The sequence below is a fragment of the Echiichthys vipera genome, assembly GCF_963691815.1.
Source record: "Echiichthys vipera genome assembly, chromosome: 6".
Classification (NCBI taxonomy): Eukaryota; Metazoa; Chordata; class Actinopteri; order Perciformes; family Trachinidae; genus Echiichthys; species Echiichthys vipera.
Window position 1 is genome coordinate 23,310,123 of NC_139831.1, and position 24,873 is coordinate 23,334,995.

At 42.7% G+C, this 24,873-nt stretch overlaps 2 protein-coding genes across 2 annotated transcripts; one reads left to right on the forward strand and one right to left on the reverse strand.

The window, feature by feature from the left end:
- Nucleotides 1-1,598: 1,598 nt before the first annotated feature.
- tent5d (terminal nucleotidyltransferase 5D) lies at nt 1,599-8,069 on the reverse strand (the record flags this gene model as incomplete). Its single annotated transcript, XM_083915443.1, is given in 5 exon segments — nt 1,599-2,200; nt 4,735-4,744; nt 4,749-5,012; nt 5,280-5,594; nt 7,947-8,069. Coding segments are annotated over 5 exon segments (1,206 nt in total). The 5' UTR covers nt 7,962-8,069.
- A 1,777-nt stretch (nt 8,070-9,846) lies between these two features.
- LOC310948701 (charged multivesicular body protein 1b-like) lies at nt 9,847-15,133 on the forward strand (the record flags this gene model as incomplete). Its single annotated transcript, XM_083915908.1, has 8 exons — nt 9,847-9,862; nt 10,359-10,456; nt 10,553-10,699; nt 11,793-11,861; nt 11,981-12,088; nt 12,812-12,855; nt 13,096-13,168; nt 14,569-15,133. The coding sequence occupies 8 exons, from the start codon at nt 9,847-9,849 to the stop codon at nt 14,614-14,616; spliced, it is 603 nt and encodes a 200-aa protein (XP_083772034.1). The 3' UTR covers nt 14,617-15,133.
- Nucleotides 15,134-24,873: the final 9,740 nt, after the last annotated feature.

Genomic DNA, 24,873 nt, shown 5'->3' on the forward strand with positions numbered 1-24,873 from the left:
ACATCAAAACGGGCAGCAATAACAGGGGTCAACAACTGAACACACACCCAATCCAGCCCCAGGCCCACCCCATTAACACCCCCAGTGCAGTGAGATAAAGACATGCCAATGATGTCTCACATTTAGGCACTTGATTTCCCTACCGAACCATCTTTGGTCATAGTTGCTGCTGCACGGCTTTGAACTTAGATCCAAACAGGTTTGAGGTGGATTCGAACTTGTTTCATGTTGATTCGGACTGCGTGAATTAGAGAATGCTGATTCATGCAGATCAACATCTGCCATGTTCAGAGATGACCCAAAGATGGTTATAACCTGACCACCTCCATAGAGTAAACTGTAGCAATAAATAAATCAACACTCGGTGGTACAGTACTTCACATGATTACAGAAAGGACTCCACAAGGAAAAGGAATCAAGCACTACATCTTAACACAATTGACCTGAAAACAATGCAGTGTATCTGCACACGATATACTGTATTCAATATTCTGTACAGTCTATTGCAAAGGCATTGATGTTGGCATTTTTCTGTAGGAACTAACCGGCCGGTTTCTGTCTGTTCTGAGTATTATCTTGGAAAGTCTTGCAAAAATAGATCAATTTTTATTTAATTAAAAGCCTTTGCTTTAACTTCAGGATGTGATATACAGTATATTCAGCTACTCATGCATTGTCTGACTCTGTGTGCATATATGTGTGTTTGCATGTATGCATGTATGCATGTATGCATGTATGCGTGTTTGTGTGCATGTGTTGTGCATGCGTGTGTGTGTGAGTGTGTGTGTGTGTCTGATGGAAGTGCTGTAGACACTGGTAGACCTGTCACTGTATTTTTTTCATAATACACCCATTCAGTAAAGGATTAACAAAATTACATTAACTGTATAAGAAGCATAGTAGTCACACAGTATTTGGCAGTGAGAGAACAGTCCTAATTTATCCATGCACAATATCAACCACAGGCAAGGTCCACATTCTGAACAAACCCATTAAGAACAACACAGTAAGAACATGAAAAGAGTGTACAACAATTCAAGAACCTGGAAGTGTGAGTTTTGTGTGTGTGTGTGTGTGTGTGTGTGTGTGTGTGTGTGTGTGTGTGTGTGTGTGTGTGTGTGTGTGTGTGTGTGTGTGTGCATGTGAGTGTGTGTGTGTGTGTGTATGTGTGTGTGTGTGTGTGTATGTGTGTGTGTGTGTGTATGTGGTGTGTGTGTGTGTGTGTGTGTGTGTGTGTGTGTGTGTGTGTGTGTGTGTGTTAGTCCGTGCATGTGTGTGAATGTCACCAGCACAGTTGGTTTCCCAGGGAGACCAAAGGGCTATGACTCATGCAGTGCACAAAGCGTTTTCTGGAATTTTAACAATATCAGAAGAATTATTGTTTTCCCACAAAGCCCAGATAATTACACATAATCATATTAGAACCTTACAGAGAACTCGGGGAGTTGACTGTAAAACCCCACTCAATCCCACCCCCATAGGTCTATTATAGACCAAAGTTTATCCCTGGATTATATTTCCATGTCACTGAGCTCTTTCCTCATGGAAAGCACCTTCCCCTTGCTCAATTGTGTGTTTTGTGTAATTAGATGTGTGTTTTAGACTAGTCCGGTCTGTGAGTGTAGATGTAAGGGGTACGGTTGGTAAAGCAGAGTTGATCCTCCTTGGGGTATGTAGTAGCTGCAGTAGCTGGGTTCTGCCAAATAAGGGGCATTGTGATCAGCAAGGTATGGGGCAGGCTGGTAGAAGCATGTCACGTGGTCTGTGTTGGGGATAATGTTCTGCTCTCCTAGAACCTTCAGTGCCAGCACTGTTATCATGTTGAGAGTCTGACGCCTCTCATGTCCCATCAGACACACTGTGCTGTCGTCGACCACGCGACGCAGCGTCATCAGGTACTGGTACTTGCTTCTCTCCTCGCCGATGAAGTGGTTCTTCAAGTAGGACAGGATCTTCCTCTGCTGCTCCTGCACATCAGGGAAATCGATGAAGAAGCGTGAGCACATGTAGCGCTCCAGTGTCTTTATCTGAGTCTCGCTGGCTGGACGGTAGTCCCTGACCAACAGGTTGCTGTATTTCAGCAGGCCGCCGCCTCGGATCTCTTCGGGGTTCCTGGTAGCGATTAGGCGGTAGCGTAGGTGGTCCATGGCTGCTTCAAAGTCACCATACATGCTCTCTGCAAGGACCTCGACAGCAGGGACTGAGCAAGATGCCTGAGGAGCGTTGCTCTGTTCAGGCATGACTGCTGTTACCTCAGGGACCTCTTTGTTCTCAGGCACAGAGCTGGATGCCTCATCGACTGTTGGAAGGGCCAATTCCTCTGGGCCTTCAGACTGAGAGTGAGGCAGCACATGTGAGGTGGAGCTTGGGATTGTGATTGGAAAAGAGACAGGCTCTGCAACCCGAGGCGTTGATGATATATAATCTTGTTCTTTTTTATCCTCCAACTGTAGGAGAGGAATTCCTGGGTGAGAGGAGGACTCTTCAACCTGTTCCTCGCTGTCTGTATTCAGTATCAAAGGCTCCGCGTCTGAAGATACCTGAGATATAAGGTCCTCTGACTCCACCGGTGGTGTGAGGGAGAGGAGGGGAGGGCTGAGGCAGGGGGAAGGAGGGCTAAGACAGAGTGGCGGAGGGCTGAGGCTAAGCATAGGAGGGGTGAGGTAAGGAGGTGAGCTGAGGCAGGATGAGGTAGGGCTGAAACTCAGAGGTGGAGAGCTAAAGCTCGTAGAAGGGCTGACAGTGTTCAGCAGTGGAGATGAGAGGCAGTGAGAGGGAGGGGTCAGACATGGGGGAGGGCTGAGGCTTGGGGGCGAGGGAGTGAAGTATGGCGGGGAAAGACTAAGTACAGGAGGGGTGAGACAGGCAAAAGGAGGCGAGACGCAGTGGGAAGAGGAGGGTGAACCGAGTGTGATCTCTTGCGGGCTGCCGTTCGGCTGATTCGAGTCCAAATTTCTGTTCTGTGGCTCTCTGTTTTCATCTTCATCGCTGAGGTCAACTTCTGAGGTATGTACAGGTTCTTGGGCATTTGAGCTGGACGTATCTGTGTGTGAAACTAACGTGTCCACTGAGTCAACAGGCTCTGATTGTTTGGGTGCAGCGGCAGTTTCACTAGGGGAGGGTTGGTTTTGTTCATCACAAGCCACATGTGTAGATCGCATCTCGTTTAGGCTCTGAATACTTGTTTCGCATGAACTCTCTGTGATTATCTGAGAGGATGAGGGCTCTTGAGGTAAAGTGGACATGCTGTCTACAGCAGAGGTGGAGATTACATCAGGGGCTGGATCAGGAGGCGAGGTAAGGTCTAGGTTTGAAGCTAGGTTACTGAAAGGGATGGCTTCAGGCCCAGGGTTTGTTTTAGTAAAGATACTGGGTGTTGGGGTAGTTGCAGGGTCTGAACTGGGAGCTGTTGGCTTTGGGTCAAAGGGCATCTCAGGTTCAGGGCTAGGGCAGGGGTTTGGATCTAGACAGGGCTCTATGGCAGGTTCGCTTTCAGAGACTGGTCCGGGGTAAGGATTAGGGGTTACCTTCCTACACATCCTTCGAGGGGGTTTGGGAGAGGAGTGTTTGAGCACCACCATGTGAGATAGTCTCTCTGAGGCCTTACAAGAGGTCTTTTTGTCACAAACAAGGCTGGGTGATGCAGGTGAAACATCCTGAGTATCTTGAGGGCTAATGGCATTGAGCGTGTTTGGTGTTTCTTCTGAGTTATCTGTGTGTAGTATGCTGTGAATCTTCAGTGTGTCCTGCGTACCAGCAGGCTCTGTGTCGTGAAGTGAAAGGGATATTGAAGAGGTGGAGCAGGAACAATCGATACCCTTTGTGTCTTCTTCATCTTTTGCTTCTGATCCTAAAGTCTCTTCTGTCATTTCACTTATTTCTCCCTCATTTTTTATCTCTGCTCGCTCACCTGTCTCTGTATCTATTTTTCTTTCATCTGCTAACTGCGTCTCTATCTTTGCATGTGAAGATGTGCTAGAGTCTGGAGCAGTCACATGTTGTGTTTTATCTCTCTCATCGCTTCTCTGATCTTCACTGAAACGCTTAGAGAAGTCTGCACTGTGAGATTCTTCTGCCAGGATGAGAGACTCTGTCTGGGTTTTGTTTGAGGCTTCTGGTGCCTCAGACTGCCCCATCTGCTCTGTGACTTCTTTCTGTTCTTTGGGGGGTTTTGTGGGGTTGGATTGTTCTTTCTGGGCAGAGAGTTCCTTGTTATTTGAATGTGCCATCACCTGTTGTTTGTCATCACAGGGCTTGGTTTGCCCTGACTGTTCCACCTCTGTCGAGCATTTGGTCTTGTCCGAGAGCTCTGGTTCATGTCGGGGTTCGATCTGAGTTGGTGGTTTAACGTCCTCAGAGGTTTGTGTCTTTTCTGACAAAATGTCTGGAGAAGTCTGGTCAGAGAAGTCTGTCTCATTGAAGGTTTCTCTGTGTTCTGACGCTTCTTTGAGCTCCACAGGAGTTTTCTCTTTGTTGTCTTTTCCAACTTCGGAGTGCTTTGTCTGGTTTGAATGTTCAGTTTGTTGTGAGAGTTCTGTCTGGGACTCCTTTTCATGCACCCCCTCTCTCTGTTCTGTTTGGCTGATGTGATTCCCCTCTTTGCTGGATAAGTCTGTACCAGAGGACTTCTCTGTTTCTGGAGCCATGGCCTGTTTAAGCAGAGAGGGAGAGTCTTTATTCTGATTCTCTGCCGGCCGGTCCTTAAGATCAACAGTATTATTTTTGTGCTGTGACTCCTGCTGCATGTAGGACGCCAGGAGACGATCCAGAATGATCTGGAAGGAGTCAACGCTGAACTCAAACTGCCGCCTCAGGGTGCTCACAAATTTGAGCTCCAGGTTTTTGCCACTGTTATTTGAGAGTGAGATGAGGCTCCAGCGGTCGTGTTCATTAAAGACCTTGACCATTTTCTGGACGTAGGCCTCCTTCATTGTAGAACTGCTGATCCTCTCCCTGTTGACCCCAGCAGGTAGGCAGTCCAGCAAGCAGCCCAGCACTGACTCCTTGATCACCTGGGAGGAGAAAAGGTCAACAACATGACAGCTACAACTAATGACTGCAATCTTTGCAATTTTGCTTGTATCATACTCTTGTGGTTTATTTTTATGTATAATGCAGTTAAACATATTAAAGCCAGTATAGATTTGCCCCAATGGTAAAATGTTATACAACAGAATTATAGTTAGGATTACAATTACCTAATTACCAATATAGCACAATAAAAATCAATACTGAAACACCTGCTTCCTTTCCCTAACCATGCAGGACAGTGATCATACCTGGAACTCCTCCTGACTGGGCAACTCCACTCCAAAGATGATGTCCAGGTCCTTGTAGCTTGTTCCGTTGTCTCGGACGAGGACGTGGCTGGCGGTGGAGCCGTTCAGACGAACATCTCTCACTGTGATTCCCTGCTTCTGCAACCTGGACCGCACAGCTATTATGATGTCTCGGGGACGCAGCTCCAACGTGGGGAAGTTCCCGCGGCCGTGGATTGGAACCACCTCTGACAAAACCTGATGAAGAACCTCCACTTGCTCAGTGTTTAGGCTGTGGAACCGCTGATTGGACTTGGTTTCAGACATGCTGTTGCCCTGAAACGAGGGAAAGAGGACAACAATGAGTTTATTACGACCCCCCCAACAAAGTGCGCTGTGTTAACTCCCTCGCTCTCCTTGTCTCACGCACACACTTAGCGCTTACTCACACTCACATGCACACTCCCTGCCAGTCTGCTGTCTACAAGTCACAGCTTGGCTGACAGCTTTTCCACAATGCTAATGCAACTGCTGTGTTGACAAGATGACACATGGAGCGATCCACATAGATGCGCTTTGCATCAATATTCTTCCACTGCTCAACGAGATCACAACAGATTGTGGAGGATCTGATTCAATTATTATAATTCACTACCCAGACTTATCACATCACTTAGTCCCTTTATTTTCAGTCTAAGTCAGATGAAATACAGACTAAACATTAAAATATACTTGAGAAAATGATTGTTTAAGATGAAAAGAAAAACAATAACATGAAATATTATAGTGCTAATCTAATGATGATAATAATTATAATAGTAATACAATGACCTGTAAAGGCAGAGTAAAACTTTGTTTATTGATTGTTTCCACCAGAGGAACAAGGGTTAAGTTGAATGAGTCATCACCAGCAGACTGCATTAATCACACCAACGTCACTAATTAAAGACACACATCTGTTTTTTTTTGCCTGTGTGTGCAGCACACGATTTGCATAGATCACAAACAATGTTTCCTACACGCACTTCTGTGAGAGCACACAAGCTTTTATATAACACCTTTGTAAGTTGTAACACAAATTGGAACAAAGTGGGATTTAATATCGGCCAATTATGTTTGTTTGGCTTTCCCATGTGTAATCCTCCTGGCAGTTACGCACGCAGCCGCTGCTTCCAGAATCCATCAATCAATCCCTACAAACTAGACATATTTTTCAATAGACCAAACAACATTTGCCTAACCAAGTCAGTCAGAAGAGTCTGTTATGCGATTGAGTGAGTGATTGTGGGCGCATGTGAAAGTGTTTCAGAGAGAGTGTCTGAGTGTGCAACTGTGGTTCATAGAAGTCCATTATGATCTATTGTTTGCTTTAATCAATAGATGTCAGTCACTGCTGCAGCTGAACGCTGCTGATTGCTATGATTTGTCAATACCAGCAGGGTAAACATTGGGATACTAATGAGCAGTAATGGGACGCTTTTTGGTAGCAATTTGTCAGACATGAGACAGCTATACTCTGTAATAACCACAAACAATCTATTAGAGGGTGTTTATAAATCTTCAACAAACACTAACAGACAGCACTTTACTCCATAGCATCAGCTACAAAAGGCAATCTCTCTGCTCACTGAGAAATAACTGCTTACCACAAGACAAAGAAGTTGAGTCTAAGAACACAGCTCCTACAAAACTGTCATGAATGAGACCCCTCTCTGTGCCACACATGAACAAGGTGCAACAAAAACTGTAATCATACATCCAGAGGCAATAAATAAATATAGTCCCAGGTGTTGACACTGGTCATATACAATGAAACGATGTGTTGAGGAGGCAGAGAGGCACTGCAGGATTGTTTTACAGCTAGCCCCTGTATCCCCCCCTCCCCGTTGGCACTCTTCTGCAAACTTGCAGCCTAAGTGACTCATCCAGGCGTATCAGCTCAGCTCGCACATAATCTATGGCTATTGAAAACCCAACAAATACGGAGGGACTTGGATACAGTACATTGGACGAAATCTAAAACAAACACTAACAAAGATGCTTTGTAAACCGTCTCTGGTATAAAATCTAAAACAGGAAAACAATCAATCATGTCCTGTATAGAAAACTCGGAAAAGTGATGAATCCCTGACTTCTAATTATTAAACAGTGATATGTATCCAAATGTCCTTTTTCTTTTCCCTTCACTTGAACAGTGATGGTCCCATTGACTATGGCTTATAATGAAATAGAAGGTAACAGTATTTGCTGTTACCCTACACAAAATGTTGTATAAAATATGTATGTAGCCTATGTAAACTGTATGTATGTATGCGTATAGACGCTTTTAAATGTTACTGCTAAACTGGCCTGACAACAATACTTTAATAAAACATAACCCCATAAAATAACCATAACTGGAGGCTTTAGTTTTGTAGCTTCTGTTTTCACAGTCCAACACTGAATAAAATGTACTGTAAGTGATTCAGAGCCCTGCTGAATACACTTCTGTCCTGCTGCACTTCACTTTAATCGACTAATCACACAGTTACCCCTGAGGTACCAGGTGAGGGCAATTAACGGCAATTAAGTGCCTTGCGGGATAAAGTGTAAAGTGCGTCTGAGCACCAGGATTAAAAAATGAATCAAATACCGGCATGTGAGCGCCGTGCGGCCACACATAAGTGAATGATCCGACTCTAAACTTACCTGTTGCTGTGGCATTTGAGGGAGCGACCGGCTCCTGGCGTGACAGCTGAATGAAACCTTGAGTGTCCACCGAGCTTCAGGTCCAGAGTGTCTCTTGTGCGTGGGTTTGTTTTTATTCTGAAGTCCCTACCCACTCCGGTTAGGCTCGGTGCTGATGCGGCTCTGCTCCTTATAAGGCATACGAGAGCAGAATCTGTGCGCGAGTTCATTCGGGCGCTGTCCAGGAGCTCGCGTGGTGCTGAAACGAAGACTGAAATGAGTCCTCGCGCTCCTGTTTTCTCCTCCGGCCGCCCGGCGCGTAACGCAGTTTCCATAGCGACCTGCCGTCATTCAGTTATGACTGGTGTGTTTCTCTCTCTCTCTCTCTCTCTCTCTCTGTGCGTGTGTGTGTGTGTGTGTGTGTGTGTGTGTGTGTGTGTGTGTGCGTGTGTGTGTGTGTGTGTGTGTGTGTGTGTGTGTGTGTGTGTGTGTGTGTGTGTGTGTGTGTGTGTGTGTGTGTGTGTGTGTGTGTGTGTGCGTGTACACAAGTACAACAATTATGAGGAAGTTGTGTGTTGTGGTTGCGCGGGGAGTTGGAACAGGTGTAATATAGTTTGAATGTGTGCAAGCTCGTGTTTTCATATTAAAAACAAGTTTAAAATGCGGGCTAAAGCCTCTGAATTGTGTGTATATGCTTCTTTTGGTGTAACATTTCTGAAACACTTCTCATTCACGTCTTCACTCTCACACACATCATTGTATCAAGTGCTGTGTCCGTACAGAGTATCGGCACATACAGTGGGCTATGAGTCATCCATGCTGCTCCCTGACCCAGCCGTTAATCCCCCCCCCCCAGCCCCCTTCATCTGGCCGGTGCACGTACACACCACAGCCGTTTCACCCCCTTTTCCCTTATGCTGCATTTTATTGCCGTCTATCTCTTCAATAACAACACCGGGCAAAGTCCAGGCTGCCATCCCCTCCATGCACAACTCTGCACAAAAACAGTTGAAGATGATGTCCCATAGCTTTTCGTTGATGCATACCAAATAAAGTGAAAGTAACGCGTCAAGGCAAATAGCCAGGAGTGGCTCGAAAAGGTCAATCTGTCCCCCACAGAAAGAAAAAGCACACATGACGTCACTAGACGTGTACAACACAACCTACCGATATACCGGGTACAAACTATTTTTAGCTTGGATGGAAGTGGAACTTGTCTGCTCTGGACACGCGCGCCCTTCCACCCAAGCGGTCGTGACGTAGCATGCGCGAGCTCGCCGTGCAAAAAAAAAAAAAAAGTCGTGACGTGTGACGACCACGACGGTGTGAGGTTGACAGGAGTTATCAAATGTAGAACATAAATCAAGATAGTTCACACCTCTATGGGCCCTGCTTTCGTTCCTGCGGAGAGATGCACGGACGACAAAGCTATCGCACATAGTCCCGTGCGTCTGATTTTACGTTATTTATTAATAATCAACCCATAGGCTGGATGTGTGATGCAGAACACATGAAGGGAAATCCGTAAACGGTTAGTGTTGGTTCTACATCACTGTGCTGCGCATGCGTCACACGACACGACCTACATTCTCAACGTTTCATAGGCATTTTAAAAAGTTAGTTCTCACCTTGATAAATTACAACAGCCCTCCTCAAGTAAATATGTATATGTAGTAATAAGTTCAAACAATTACGAAACAGGGGTTTTGACTGCAAGACAGATGAGACAGTGCTGCCGCTCTGCCTAACTGATTTAAAGCGAATGCGGAAGTACGCACAGGGGAAGCATCTTGCCTCACTACGGTGGCGAAGACACACTAGCTTAAAAAAACTAAAACAAACAACTGTGGGAAATAAGTGAGCGGCTGGATGCCGCTTTGTATCCGTACATGAGTGTTTGTCTCAGAAAGAGAGCGTCGTAATGTCGAATATGGAGAGTATCCTTTCCTGTGTACACTAACATGCATAACGGTAACTCAGATACAGTTACCTAGCAGAAGTAGTAACGTTAGCTAGCCAAATGTAACGTTAAAATGGATTTGGTAGCTAATTTTTTTGGCTTGTAACTTCTGCCCAGTCATTCAGTGATGAAGGAAAACAGTGGTGGGCTGTTTGATGACCCCTTAGTTACATTGTCCTGTGTACTTTCCGTTTATCCATACAGTATTACTGTTAAACATGTATGACTTCTGTTTTCTTTGCAATATAATGTAGTATTCTTAGTATTAATGTTATTGTTATGTTCACAATTAGTCTTCCCTACACTGAATTAGCTCAATGTTTTAGGTTGTAGGTGCTTAAGATTACAATCAGTATATACAGTGTGGATATATATATATATATATATATATATATATATATATATATATTTATATATATAATTCATATTGATAACTATTACTAAAATAAACCATCCCTTGACTTGCCATACAGAACAGTTGTTCAACCTCAAGTTTGCTGCCAAAGAGCTACACCACAACTCCAGGAAATGTGACAAAGAGGAAAAGGCAGAAAAGGCTAAAGTGAAGCAGGTTGGCTTGATGCATTGGATGATGACTTGATTCAGGGGCAGTGCAGCTACACTCTGTATTATGTTGTGTGCACGTCCTCTTTCCTTTGTTTCTCAGGCTATCCAGAAGGGTAATATGGAGGCAGCTAAGATCCATGCAGAGAATGCCATCCGCCAGAAGCATCAGTCCATTAACTTCTTGAGGATGAGTGCACGTGTGGATGCTGTGGCTTCTAGGGTCCAGACTGCTGTCACTATGAACCAGGTCAGGATTGCAGGTCAATGGTTTGTCGAAGACTTGCTTTTTGATACTGCGTAAAGCAGCCGGGTAAAGGATAACCAGTGGACATACCCAACCTATATACTGCAGTCACACATTCATTTTTTTAGGGTAACTTATTTTTATTTTTATTATTAATATTATAATTGGAACAATTTTCTGCCTTTATTAAATCGATTTATATAGAAAGAGATAAATAAAATGGTCACCATATAATCCATGGAGGCACCCCGACATTGTACCTCCTGAAAAAAACAGCAAACTAACCATCCACTTTATTAACACCACCATCTCCTGCTTCATTGGTATTAATCACTGACAAAGATGTAGAAGTCACATGACTTTTACCTGATACCAATGTGACAGATATGTGTCTTCATATTTACCAGATATTATACTGTGCATGTGGTTTTTTGAATTTTGGAAACTGCATCTTATTTCAGGCGAAGAGCTGCAGAGTGGAACCATTTCAGGGCACAAAGTGCAAAGTAGTCCTTCACTCAGTAAAAAGTCCAACACAATGGAGACAGGGAGGGACAGTGAGAAAAAAAGGCTAGCAGACATGGAAACAAAAACCCACCAGTTGCATAATGTCATTAGATGTGCTTCAGACTTTAGGCTATTAGCTTCTTCCTCTTATGCGAGCGACATCCTCTTCAAATGGCTCTAATGCAGGTTCATAGAATAGAACTTAATAGCATCTATAGAAATGGATATGTTGTTGTAAATTCACTGCCTGTCTCATTAAACATGAACACAATAGTACTGATAATAAACACCTCTACCATAATTAGATCAACGCTCGGTAATTTGGTTTTGAAAAGATTAATCCTTAATAAGTGTCATCTTAATAATATAAGGGATGCTTTTAGGATGAGAGGTTGTCATGACACAGTATCTGGTTAAATAGCTAAAAGTGACACCTAGTGGTAATATAAGGAAATAGCACTTAAAGCTTTTCCATGTCAGTAGCCACTTCAAATACCCTGATCCTGTCAGAATCAAAACAAATTAGACCAGTAAGAAGTGTAGACCACAGAGGTGTTCAGCACTTTATTTGATGTGTGTTTTTGCCCAGGTATCTAAATCCATGTCTGGAGTGGTCAAGTCTATGGATTCTACACTGAAAAGTATGAACTTGGAGAAGGTAAACAGTGAATATACTGTACATGAGCGTAGACAGACAAGTAGCCAAACAATGTGAAAACAAAATATGTTTATTGAGATTTTCTGAATGTTATTTTCTGCATCTGTCTTTCTATACAGATCTCTGCATTAATGGACAAGTTTGAAAACCAATTTGAAACGCTTGACGTGCAGACAGCTCAGATGGAAGACACAATGGGTAACACCACCACTCTGACAACACCTCAGGTGATAAGCACTGTCCAGTATGGCACCCCTGCATTCATTTGAACATTGAATCCTCTGAACTGCTCCACCAAATGAAAATCTGCTCAAAGTTTGTCAAACCCTTGAGAAAGTATGAAACCATAATAATATATTAAGGCTGGCCAACAACATTGTCTCTGACCCGAACCATGTCCTGAACGAGTAATACAACAAGGGGACTTTATTTATGTATGCAACTGGCAATACGAGCAGGCATAATGATAGGTTAATTCAACTACATGAGAGACTTGATGTTCTCTGCGTTAGGTGGAAAAAAACCCACATATCAACATCGGCAATCAGCCAAGATGAATTGGAATATATCAACGTATTGGCTCTCGCCGAAATCCAATAACGTGCATCCATGATAAATACCAATCGTTATGATCAAATCAGAGCTACAGCAACATTATTTAATAGGGTTTGATTGAAGGACTCGCACCAGTCAATCCTGAAATGAAATCTGGAACTTAATCCCAGATCAAATGTACGTCCAAGGGTCCTGCATGTATTATCTTTGGTGACTGTAATGTTAAATGTATGTATCCTTGTATACTCTCTTCCCACATCCTTTGTTTGATGTTGCAAATGCGGCTGCCGTGATGCAGGAAAAAAATAGACAGGATTCGACAGTAAAGTATCATCATCATCGTCATCGTCAGCAGATATATTTTTGAAATGATTGTTTGCTTGGTTGGTCCATAGAATGAAGTTGATACGCTGTTGCACGAGATGGCTGATGAAGCTGGGTGAGTCTGACCCGTATCTCCGCACAATTTGAAAACATAAATAACAGGAATGACTACAGCAAAAAAGAAAATTGAAAGAGGAAAACAAAAACATACCATACCCTCTTGTTAAAATAGACATCTAAAAGCTTTTCTATCCCTCATTTGTTGATTTTCTTTAAGAGCCAAGCAGCAAAGCAGAAATCATGGTGAAAGGCGGTTCCTGTGACCTGTGTTTTCTATCTTTCTCTTTTTTTGTAGGTTGGATCTTAACCTGCAGCTTCCTACAGGCCAGACTTCCTCACTGGCTGCATCTGTGGCATCAACAGAGCAGGTAACACATCCACTCTTATCATTTAGCTATCACTATTATTGGCGTCTTACATCACAGAATACAATGCACACATTATCCTGTCTTTGGCGGTCTCATTAGTGTCATCCAAATCTTTAAGATCTACTCCACTGGAACACTTACCTCCTGTACCATTGAAAGCTGGCTCTTCAATATTTGTTTTTCGGAACAATGTCTGTCGTCAGCTTGAATTATTTACAGTATGTAGATTCTACTGACAAATATGAAAAATGAAACATATTACAGGTCCTATATTATAAAAAGTCAGATAAACTACAGAGCTCATTTCATTTGTTCTGACATACACATCTGCTGGAAATCCAAATGAAAAATTAATGAGTCCATTCTCTGTCCAGCCCTTACCACGCTCACAAAACTCTGATCAAACTGTCAAACTAAGCAGCGCTTAGCAAATATACTGTGAATGAAGTTTCTGTTACTGCATTGTCTATTTCTCGGCTAAAATGTTTGCGTCAAACCGAACCAAGCATGCGCCGCCCCGACTTCCATGTGTCTTCAGTGCTACTTCTTTTCATCGCAGTGATTGGTTGTAGGTCTATCCAATAGCTTCCATTTTGGTCTGCACTGTTGATAACGCCCCTTTGGAGATTGAAAATGAACTAAGAGGTTCCAGACTAATACAAGGATGAACCTGAAAATGAGCATAATATGTCCTGTTTGAAATGTCCACAGACACTTCTAAAAACACTCCTGCAGCTTAATGCACTTTTCCACTGTCAATCTGTGTGCTCGACACGTACACAAAAATGGACACAGGCTGTGGTGGAGCTCTGGAATCGTGGAGAGTGAGTGTGCGGCACAGAAGTAGTGTATTTATTTCTAAAATGACTGTGCGGAAAATTGGGATCATACCAATCAACAGCGGAAAGGTGGAATATGTGGCAGGAAGTGTTTGAGCTGTTCCTAAACATGTTTGGAGATTTTTTCCATTATCACAACCCACTATTGGAATCCACTGTAACCGACATAATTTAAGCAGTTTGTGAAGGGTTTAACTATACACTTTACATCTTTACAGAATTCTTTTTTCTAAGATATTTCCACAGTTAAACAACTTAATGTACCTCGCAATTGTCTCTAGAACAGATGCATACGTGCAATTGAGTAAACACACCAACACATGCAGCATTGTCAAGTGCCGTGTTATCACTATATATATTATACACGATATTAAAGAATATATATTTATTTTGGGGTTCGCGTGTTGCTGGCCCAATTTTTTATATGTTAAAAAGATGTTTCAACAGATGGCAGCCAAAGGACAAGAATTGCAATTTGTTGAACTGCCCCATGTTTGTTTGTTTACTTTTTATAGACTTGACCTCCCCTAACTGTTTTACCTGTCTTTGTGTTGTTATCAGGATGAGCTCTCCCAGAGGCTATCCAGACTGCGAGACCAGGTGTCTTAATGATGCAAATGCAGGGAGAAGAGCAGGAGAAGCAAGAAGAGACAGGCAGGGAAACATTGGAGAATAAACAAAAAAAGTTGTAATGTGCCTGAAAAGGTCTGTATTGGAGGTTTGTTTTGTTTTTTTGTCAGAAGGAGCTGTCTAAGCAGAAAATAAAGGGACAGAGGAAAAAGCAGCATCTGTATACTCCACCACATGTGGTCCTTCCATAATAACGTTCATTTGCACACTCATTGTACATGTATATGCCATTGTTCATTCAGTAGTGCACTACTGTGCTAGCATGTTTATTTAGTTTAAAGTGGAACACCTTGGGCATATTTCTAAATGGGATTTTTTGCACAAATTGTTGAGAATAAAAAGAGAGTTGTGTACTGCTTAATAGCTAATACCTCATTCCAACAAGTGGTTATACACTGTGTATAAAATGCAAAGAGAAATATTTATTTATTTGTGTATTTATTTATTCACTCACTGAATTCAAAGAGCCTGCTAGTATTGAAACTTTTGTCCTACCTGCATGACTGAGGATGTGAGGACCTCTGGTATTGTTGGTCTCTGTTGGGGCTGTAGTGTTGAAACTCAAAGTTATTTTGTTTTTTATATATTTTAAAGGTCGTCACATTGTAAAAGTGTGCACCGAACGTCTTTCAATAAAGCTGGAATAGCGCGGGTTTTCTGCATGTAGCAGTATTAATTCCAGTGGCTCGCCGTCGCTGTGCACTTGTATGCAAAGAGTGATTAAAAGAGTTTTCAACATGTTCTACTTGTCTCGTGTTTTTCCTCAGCTCATCACTGTGTTTTGGGCAAAGTATGCATCCCGGCATGCCTCTCTGTCCCTCCTTTTTCCATCTTAACCCTCCTCTCTCTCTCCTCCAACAGGGAACAGATGAGAGGTCAAAGGTGTCACCTGTAGAGGAAGCAGCCCTCTGCCGCTCGCATGCCAGTGCCTCATTACACACACACACACACATATACATATACACATACACACAGTTCAGCATATCCCGGGGGGGGGCAAGACTCAGCTGGGAGCCATTACAGGTGCCGTCCAACAAGCACACACAAATATCTATACATGAACCGCCCCGTAGCTGCAGAGTGACACCTCTGACCCTTTTTGTGTCTTTCCTAATCATCATCAGCACACACTTAACTACATTCACAATCATCATCAGTGCCCCCAGACTGACACAAGTCTCGATTTTGCCTATTATGCACATACTTCTTCAAGTCCTCAGTCGTTAGGAGTCATCCGGAAAACACTGACCCCAGTGATCCAACAGCTGTCAGTCATTTCTGGCAGTTAGATCACCTGAAATTACAATTCCATGTCCCTCTGCTGTCACAGCTACTAAATCTGTATGGTAAGTTTTCTTCTAAAATCTGTTTTAAACCTCCATCATCAACTTTTTAAGTATGATGAAAGCCGGTCTGTCATGGCCTATCTTTCCCTCCGCTGTGTGCGACTCAACATGTGTGCAGGGATGCTTCCTCCAGATGCGCTGGAGACGGCTCCTGTACGAGCACTGCTCAGGGGGAAGCCTGTGTGTGTGTGTGTGTGTGTGTGTGTGTGTGTGTGTGTGTGTGTGTGTGTGTGTGTGTGTGTGTGTGTGTGTGTGTGTGTGTGTGTGTGTGTGTGTGTGTGTGTGTGTGTGTGTGTGTGTGTGTGTGTGTGTGTGTGTGTGTGTGTGTGTGTGTTAGTGAGGTGTTGATACCAAGTGGCTTTCCTCCAGTGCCGTCAACACCTCCTGGTCTTGGTTCCTAGAGGAGGGGTACTCGCTGACAGGCAGAGATCCGGTGGTCCTGTCCCCGTGGCCGACCTGTCTGCTTCTGCAATGGGGGAGGGGGGGGGCTCCTAACGACTGAGGACTTGAAGAAGTATGTGCGTAATAGGTAAGATATCAGTCTGGGGGCAGTGATGATGAACAAGCTCTAATTGGTCAGATTAGTCATGAGCTGGGATTCAGCAATAGATGTGTTGCTTAAGCCCAGATTTTTATCTTGAGGATACAATTTAATGTTAAAGTATTTTAAAGGACCACTTACCATTGTTTTTAAATGGTTTGCAAAGAAGCACACAATTATTTTATCATTATATTTAGAATAAAGTTTATCAAATGAATAATATTTAACATATAATAATAATTTCGTCATATAATAATGAACCACTATTCACTCGAGTTTTTTACGTAAAAAATGAACCAATTTGTCGAGTGACTAATTGAAGAAAAGCTTTTATTTGTCATGTATTATTGAAAACCGAATACCCTTGCTGTTATTTCATAAATATCTGCAGATTTGTCGATGATGAAAATAGCTGTTAGTTGCAGCTCCACTCGCACTTAAATCATATACTGTAAAAATGGAGCAGGTCTTTCTAGAAAATCCCAATTTTCCCTGTAATCACATTATGATTACATATTATTATTATGATAATGACAAATGACATCGTTTTTTTCCAGGAGCCTAAAATTAAGTATCAAGATTTTCTTTTAAGAAGTACTGACCTCCAAAATATACCAAATGTCCTGGTATGTACTAAATTATTAAAAACGTTATTCTGCATATTTATTGTATATGGGTTTAAAATGATATAGGCCTGATAAAAGAGATTCACTTAATTTGAATAGGTCTTGGAATATGATTTTATATATACATATATATATATATATAGTACATAAAGGAATATGCCTTTAAAAGTTGTTTTACGGTCACAGTGTATCATCAGTTTCTAGTCTAGACAGTAAAGAGACTCATCATCTGTTTAAGGCGGTGTTTGAGATAGAAAAGTTATACAATGAGGTAGCACAAGATCTTTTCCTCTCCTTGTCTTCTTTCTTCTCCTCAACCTCCTATTTGAAATATTCAATTACAATGCGTGAAGGGTCAGGTCAATCACAGGAAGCTGAGCTGATTGGTTCTACTCGGATATCGATGGGCATGTGTGACCAATCGCTGCTGCCCTGGGCTTTCCCCAGCCCCCATCTGCTGCTGCTGCTGCTGCTGCTGCTGCTGATAAGTGTGTGTCTAATCGTTCCAGCCCGAGGCTTTCCCCAGTTTCCACTCACCTCTTGACCATTGCTTCCTGTCAGATGTGTTAACGCTGCTTTTAATCAGTTTTACTGTCTCATGCACACACATACACATGCGCCGACACAGCTGGCCCTATCCATCCCTGCTTTCCACTGGAGCACGCTTCATTAAGATTTAACCAATCTCCTGCTCACACCATTACAACCTCTGTCACACACAAACACACACCTGATCCTACCAGCCCTCCACTTGACCTTCACCTCACCCCATCACCCACCCTGATATCTCTTACAGTCAAACAAGCCGTGAACGTGGACATGTAGCCTTGTCTTTAGCTCTTTATTGAGGCAGAATTCATCAGCCTGTGTCTGCACACATGAATACAGTGGCTATGGAGGAGTGTGCCACGCTGCATTATTACATTATAGTTCGTCACCTTACATATGTAACTGTTGGTCCAACAAATAAGAGTTCTCTTTTACCCAATGTGCTTCATGTTTTTTCTTCTTTTACTGGTTTGGCTCTCTAGGGTGCTCATTTTTAGCCAAGCTAGAAGCGCAGCCTAAAAGAGCTGTCAGACAACTATTGGATGGATTGTCACAAGATTTGGTTGAGACCATAGACTGCATAGTCTATGGTTGAGACATCCACATGTCTAGGATGAACTGTGGTTTTATCTAGTGTCATTATCAGGTAAGAATTTAAATGTATCCAGTACTTTGGCCTATGACTAAATACCTGCAGAATTAATGATAACCCCATCAGCCTCAGCTTTACTTTGGTGCAAATTGCTGTCACACAAAACTAAGGTGTTGAACATGGTAAACATTACCTGCTAAACAAAGTGCTAGGATTGTTGTTATGTGCATGCAAGCAGGCTAAAGTTAGCTTGTAGCTCAAAGCACCAGAGCTGCTAGCATGGCCATAGTCTGACATGCATGTTTTGAAGTGCACTTAGTGTTTTAAATGGCTGAACACGCACCAAAAGCTGCTTTGATGCTCCTACTCTGATCTTGTTCTGAATTTGGAGTGTCAAATAAGCCCATAGCCACCAAACTGTTCTTTCTGCAGCAGCAGTCTACCTGTTTGGAGAGCTAAAGGCAATAAAAAGGATTTTCTGGGGAAAGAAATCATTCATAATCCTAAACTTGTTTTGAGAATTATATCCACATTGGACCAGTTTTAGGGGAGTACCCTTTTTAGAGGCTATATGTAGCTGTAAAGTCTCAGTAATGTTAGCAGCGAAAAGCATGGACAAGGCGAAGCTCATCAATTAATTCCAAAAACGACCTGTAATATAGGACTGCAAACTAGAAAGTTATAAAAAATAAGGACAAGAGAGACAAGGCATGGCATGAAATCTCTGAGGTTGTTGGTGCAACAGGTAGGGTCTATATTCCCTGGTCGCATAAGCCTATGCCTTCATGGATTTAATGCAGCATTTTCTTAGGGTTGGAGGTTACGGTTAAGGTTGGGGTGAGGTTCAGGGTTAGGGGAAGTGTCTATGGTCCAGGTCCTATGTTCCCCGCTCAGGGAACATCAGAGCCTTTTTTTATTCAGCATTTTGTTAGGGTTAGAGGTTACAGTTAGGGTCAGGGTTAGGCGGTAGTGTTAGGGTCTACATAGGCCTATTTGCCGGGGAATTCGGCACTGATTGTGTGAAAAAATAACAGACCGGAGAACATAGGACCCTTTCCGTGACAAGTGGGGAACATGGTGGTAGGTATGCATAGGTATGCTCCCTGTTACCTGCGATTTATCACGGACCATTCTACTCTATTCTAGAGGCGCATGACTTGCCATCGGTAACAGTGGTGCTGCTGCTTTAACAGATGACTGGCAGCAAGTTCAGAAAATTATTTTATTTGGACTGAATAAAACTATTGGACTTTTAGCAGAAATATATGAGAATTGAATAATTACCTGGTGGATTTCTTTTACATTTTAGTGTGCCATATGCTTATAAGGAGCATTTTAAGATTACAAAAGAAAAGTGTAAAAATGCTGGAAAGGTAAGAATTGATTTTAATCTTTAAAATTCTCATATTTTATGCAGTACGTTAAAATGCAATTCAAGTGACAAATAATAATAGTTAAATCATCCCTGGTTGTATTAACTCTTATTTTCAGATTCAAATCCTGTAACTACAGTGCGTCTCACTTGGCTGCGTGTGTAAATTGATTCTGAGTTAGGCAGTGAAGTTGAAAGGGTTAATAGGGTCTGTAGTTGTTGACAAGATGACTGTGCCGTGGTAATGAGAGAAACAGGAAGAGAAGAGATCTATTAGGATTTATACCTCTGGAATTACATTATTATTATTCCAGTGGGTATGACAGAGTGATGCATGTGTGTGTGTGTGTGTGTCTGGACTGATCTGTTAGTGTGTGGTGCATATGGTAAAACACTCTGCAGGTCTGCTGTTAGTCACACTCTCGCGTCTCAAATTGAATTAGCGTTGACAGCGCACAGCGCCAGCCGCGTGTATGTGTGTATGTACTGGGGCACTGTTGGCAAGCTGTGTGTTTGTGTGTGTGTGTGTGTGTGTGTGTGTGTGTGTGTGTGTGTGTGTGTGTATGTGTGAAACAGAAAAGAAAGAGGGCCTTCCCCCCTGAAATCAATTAAGTGAGTATAGGTCTGTAGATGTGGGGGTGAGGGGGGCACATCCTGTAGAGGGCAGCCCAGACAGACAGCACCATCTGGGGCAGTAGGCAGGTCGACCCTGGGTTATGACATGAAAGAAGCGGGGCAGGGATAAGAGGAGCGGAGAGTACAGGCCAGCGTTAAATCACTCTTTTCTCTCCACCCCATACCCTTACCCCAGCCCCTCATCTGCCATCCGATACATCAGCCACGGAGCATCATTCTCACTCAATCACCCTCCATCTCTTCCCTTATTCACCCCTCTCTCTGTATCTGTCCCAGGAGTGATAACCTGTCATACACAGGAAGCAAAAAGAAGTAGAACGATCCATCCCTCTGTCAGACATAGGGGCAAAGGGAAAAAGAATATCTCACATCTCTTGTTCCAAAGGGGTTGATTTATAGGTCCATATTTAATAAAAACCAATGCCAAAGAGTGCCTCTCTCTCTCTCCCTCCCCACACACACACACACACACACACACACACACACACACACACACACACACACACACACACACACACACACACACACACATGCACACACACACACATGCACACACACATGCACCTGTAGAATCCCCCTCTGGTCCATCAGACTGGAAGGAATTAGCGCACACACACACACACATACACACACACATACACACACACACACGCACACACTCACACTTATAGGGGGAGGCCCCGTCCGTGTGATGGACAGCTAAGGTCAGAGTGTGCGTTGTGTTTGTTGGTCATAAGCTGAGTGCTGACAGCCCTATTCCAGCCACCCTGCACTCAAACAAACAACTCCCATAATGACAAATTAATTGCGGGTTAAAGAAACGGAATTATATTAAGAGGCTGTGGTAAGACATGATCAATCAATCAAGTCAAATCAAATCAAGGTTGCAATACCACAATGTAGAAATATTTCACCGGAAGCGAAAGTCCTGCACTGATAATGTGACCAAAGTAAAAGTACAGCAGTATTCACGACAAAATGGTTTTAAATTACAAAAGTGTTGCTGAACAGAAAAGTAGAACATAAAAACCAGATTTGGTGATTTTGAATGTGTTCCTATATGTTTGAGAAATGTATCCTAGTTCTTGAAACTCAATTCACTATTTATAAAACCCACTGGATTAGCTAAGAATTTTTGACGTTTTTCATTGCCCATCATAAGCTGATATTCACAGAAAGTATTCATTATTCAGAATGCCCCTTGTCAATGTTATATTATGATATTATTGGATCATTATTATTGACGCACTAACATGTAAGGCGTATTTTTATATTGCAGTTGGTTGAAGTGGTTCTCATTTTGACTGCTTTATATGCTTTCTTGTTGGTTTAATCTCAAATGAGTGCATTCAATTATGCAAACCAATCATGTAAAATCTTAATCTGACAAGAAACTATAGCTGTAAAATAAATGTAGTAACATGCAATTTTTCCATCCCAAATGGAGTGAAGTAGATCTATGAAGTACCATCTTTCTTAAATGGGAACACCTAAATTAAGAATTAGAATATGCTATTTCAATGGCCTAGGAGAGTTCAATCAACCAGAGAAGTAAATGGGTTTTTCTAATACCCAAATGAGCTTTATTGTATAGTGGTGTTGTCAGTTGTGAAACCTTAAACTCAAAACATTCCCCTGGGGCTCTTAGTGTCTAGAATATCGTTCACAATTCATCGTCTATGGAGCAGTTCAGACTTTATACTTGATGACATCACACAAATGAGAAATGCACTTGTGAGGGGAATTACAATTAACATGTTTTGGGTTTTAAAACATGGGACAAAACACATTCTTTATCTCCTCATGATACAGAAGTTTTCTTTATCTTTGCATGCAATGTACAGCCCTGTATATCTTGTGAAGATACTTCCCTTCATCCTGTTACATGTGGGACAGAAATGTAAAATTATGACTCTGTGATACTCAAAGCACAGGACAAGTCGGCCTTGTGCTCTGTAAACATCATGCCAGCTGGGCTGTTTTGCACATCTGTATTTAAACTCTCCAGAACCTGACTTTGGGGGCATTTTGAAGAGGGCTTTCCTTGCAAGAAAATGATTTGGAATAAACTCTCATGGAGAAAGCCGATCTTATTGTTCCTTCATCTTTCTTCATTGACCTGTATTGACTAATTTTCCCACAACTCACTCTAGTTTTTGGATTTGGGAGAGAGTTGAAACACATGTATGAATTTTGAAAATGGGTTTAGTTTCTTTAAATTCCTTCATTCATCCTTAAAATACCTCCATTGAGAAAAGGTCGTCGCATCGCACCTCTGGGTGAGTTGTTCTGTTTATTTCACAAATCTGAGACGTGCCTGTAATAAATTCACGCGCACTTCACTGAAGTGGAGGAAAGGTGGAAATAGAGAGGTGAGGTGTGAGGGCATGTGTATGAGCTGTTTGGGTCATTACCACTTTCTCTGATGAATGGCACGAGTGTGAGGCCCAGATGAAGCACTCAGAGGAAACCCCAAAACGCACACACACAAACACACAAAACATGCAGGCCAGGTGCCAGGCCACATGTTAAAGCAGTTTGTCCTCCACTCATCTAACCTCTGCTCCTGTAAGACAGGGGCCTGTCGGGGAGCACATGCCTATGTAAAGCCCCAGTGACCCCTGTCTACAAACGCTCGTTGAATACTGCAAGCAGTGTAGCGCACACATACAAAACAACATGCAAGTCGACAGAGACTCCTGGTCCTGTCCGCACTCCCATGATCTAAAGCTGCGAGACTTCTGATCACAACAGAGGATGTCACAGTCTTGGCCCATATTTAAAAAATCTTGATGTTTCCAGCAACAAAGGATATGTTTGAGAGGAAAGGAATATTTTCACTATCCGGGAGGCAAAGTTTGACTTGGGTAGCGTACGCCTGCTTGATAGCGCAGTAGAAGAGCGCTTAATCACTGTTAAACTGCCCTTGCTTTTCACATTACTCACTCGGTGTAATTCAATTTCAGCCACAGCTGGTTTCACTTTCAACTTTACAGCTGAGCTCAGTCACGTCCCATAATCTGAGCTGATAAATAACCAGCTTTTATTGAGTTTGCAGAGAAAATAGCGTCCAGTATAAACCTTCACAAGTGACTCGCACAGCCAAGTACGAGCAAGGCTGGAGGGCACGAAGTTAAACAGGCAAACAAGTGTGTGTGTGTGTGTAGGTGCATGTATCGGAGTGAGTGAGTGAGTGGTAACTATTATTAGGTGATGATTAGGTGAACGTACATGTGGGGTTGTGTGTGTGTGTGTGTGTGGTTGTGTGTGCGCCGTGTATGTTAATCTAATGAAGGCAGAGTATATTTACACATCCTGACTCTCTGCTGAGCTTCTCTCCTGTTTCAGGATGCCATTTCACATGATTGGAAACAAATGACTTCAGGGTCAAATTTCTCTCCCTTTACAGCCTGTCAATCACTGTGGAACGGCCCAGAAAAGTCCCTCCTTGTGTTATTACAAAGTCGAATCAGCACAGTTTCCATGTTATTTCTGCCACCACCTACGAGAGGATTATGTTGACACATTATCAAGCAAATTAACAATTGCGGGGGGACAGACAGCGTGGTTATTCATCGTCAGGCTGAAAAAAGGTAAACTCAACAGTGGTTTTCAACCAACTTTTGGGTCTAACAAGTTCTCAAACAAAGGTGACGTTTGAAGAAAGATCGGTATGAAATATATAGAAGCTTATAATATGATTAAATGATCTACCATACTAAAAGAAACACAGCCAATTTAAATGAATAGTTACTGGCCGAGAGTCTTGCTTCTTGTTGTCTGTTGATTGACACTTGATGGTTAAATCACAGCTAAGCCACACCCAGCAGCCTGTTAGCTTAGCCTAGAATAAATTGTAAATGGGGGAAACAGTTAGCCTGGCTAGTTTTCCCGTCTCCAGTCTTTATGCTAAGCTAAGCTAACGGGCAGCTGGCTGTATTAAGTGTATAGACAGAGTAAGTTTGTGATGGCACAAATATAGACACAGAGAACGCAGATGAGAAACACTGACCAATCAGAGCAGACTGGGCTTTTTCAGGTGGGGGTCTTAAAGAGACAGGCGCTAAAACGGAGCGTTTCAGACAGAGGGTGAATACAGGTATATTCAGACAGACAGGATGAGAAAAAATAATGTGGTTTTGAACATTAAAGCATGAAAACAAGTTCTATTAGAAACCCCAAATACAACTATGAACCTAAAAATGAGCAGAAAACAGGACTTTTAATGACAGGTGTCCTATTCTATGTAATGTGTGTTGCTGTGTTATTCTTTTGGAGAGCAGCAGGTGCAGAGTTCAGCTCTCCTGGAATGAAAGCAATTTGTCTAATTGAAAGATCAGGAATGAGTTGGGAGTTTAAAATGATTGTCCTACATAGCCAAACATGGAAATGACAGACAATATCAAATAACCAGCACAGATTATGTCTGTCTGCAGACAAAGGGCAGGCTGTTTGATAGCAGTGCACCTGACCGCTCGTTGAAACGCGGGCCTTCCCCTAAACTGAGTTCCTCAATTAACTCCTTCCTGCTATTTCCACGTCCAGCGAGCATAAGCCCACTGCCATGCTCAGCC